A 1,096-nucleotide genomic window follows, 5' to 3' on the forward strand; every position below is an offset into this window, starting at 1 on the left:
CACATTTTATACATACCTCAAGTAACCGACTTGTTCATTTTACAGAGTGAGGCTAACAAGTGAAGAATGGTTGTGAATGTACCATGAAGCTGGCTCAGCAAAGGTTTTCCTATAATTAAAATACATCTGGCTCTGTTCTGAGTGGGAAATCACAGACCTATGATTGTTTTGAGTATTTCCTTATGCACAACAGCAGCAGAAAAACTCCATATGCTTTAACCCGCCAAATTCTGTTCCACTTAATCATGTGGATAAATCAGCTGCAATAAGAAACTTTAGTCTAGCATCTTTGACCTGAGACTGAGGGATTCAAAGTGAAGACGATGGAAATGGTCATAGGAAGTCTGAGAGGCAAAGGGCGGCGCTCAAATCTTTAGCACACTGGTGTTAATTTAAATAAGTATGAAATAGCTTGATGGGCTTCTCCGTGAAAGCTTGTGACCGCCATGGGCACTGGTCTTTCTGATGCAGTAGGAATACCTTCCGGTTCTGCAGCTATATCCTCCAACTGCCAAAAGCGCCGCAGAGCAATGAGGGAACGCGTGGCTGTGACTGGGGAACAGTATGGACGTTGTGTATGTCTTTGTCCTTCGCCCTTCTCAAAGGGGCAGACTTGGATCGGGGGCGGTGACAGCTTCCTTACAACAGTCTCCTGCCCTGGAAAGGGCTGTGCTCCCTGGCACCTCTTTGGCCTGGTGGTCGTCTAGATTAGCAGTGTTGGGGGCAGGTTTGTTGGTGTGCAGGCTCGCCAAGCTGGGAGGCCTGTGCGCGGGGAGCTCGGGGGCGAGGGTGTAATGTACTACTGTGCCTCGGCCCTGCCACGGTGGGGATCCAGCGTGAGCCTGGAGAGGCTGCTCTTATTTGGATTGCCCTCTCCCTTCCTTGCCTGGCTCTGGGGCCTTTCATCAAGTCCTCAGTGTCCACCCCAGCTGTGGGACAAGTGACAATCGGGCTCTCCTTCCTGGGAAGCCCCAGGAGGCAGCTGGCGGGCTGCAAGGCAGGCGGGCAGGGAGTGATGGATGGAGGACTGGAAGGACAGACGGACGGACGGATGGCGGGGCCATGGCTGGGAGGGCGGACGGCTGTCTGGCGGCGT

The 1,096-nt window shown here is 52.7% G+C and overlaps 1 protein-coding gene across 1 annotated transcript in view; it reads left to right on the top strand.

The window, feature by feature from the left end:
- Positions 1–446: 446 nt before the first annotated feature.
- CRABP1 (cellular retinoic acid binding protein 1) overlaps positions 447–1,096 on the top strand; it is a 14,615-nt gene continuing 13,965 nt past the window's right edge. Inside the window, exon 1 of the mRNA XM_009330104.1 lies at positions 447–575. Within this exon, the coding sequence (XP_009328379.1) occupies positions 447–575 (129 nt within the window). The remainder of the gene's footprint in view (positions 576–1,096) is intronic.

This window comes from Pygoscelis adeliae, unplaced genomic scaffold, assembly GCF_000699105.1.
Source record: "Pygoscelis adeliae isolate BGI_AS28 unplaced genomic scaffold, ASM69910v1 Scaffold298, whole genome shotgun sequence".
NCBI lineage: Eukaryota > Metazoa > Chordata > Aves > Sphenisciformes > Spheniscidae > Pygoscelis > Pygoscelis adeliae.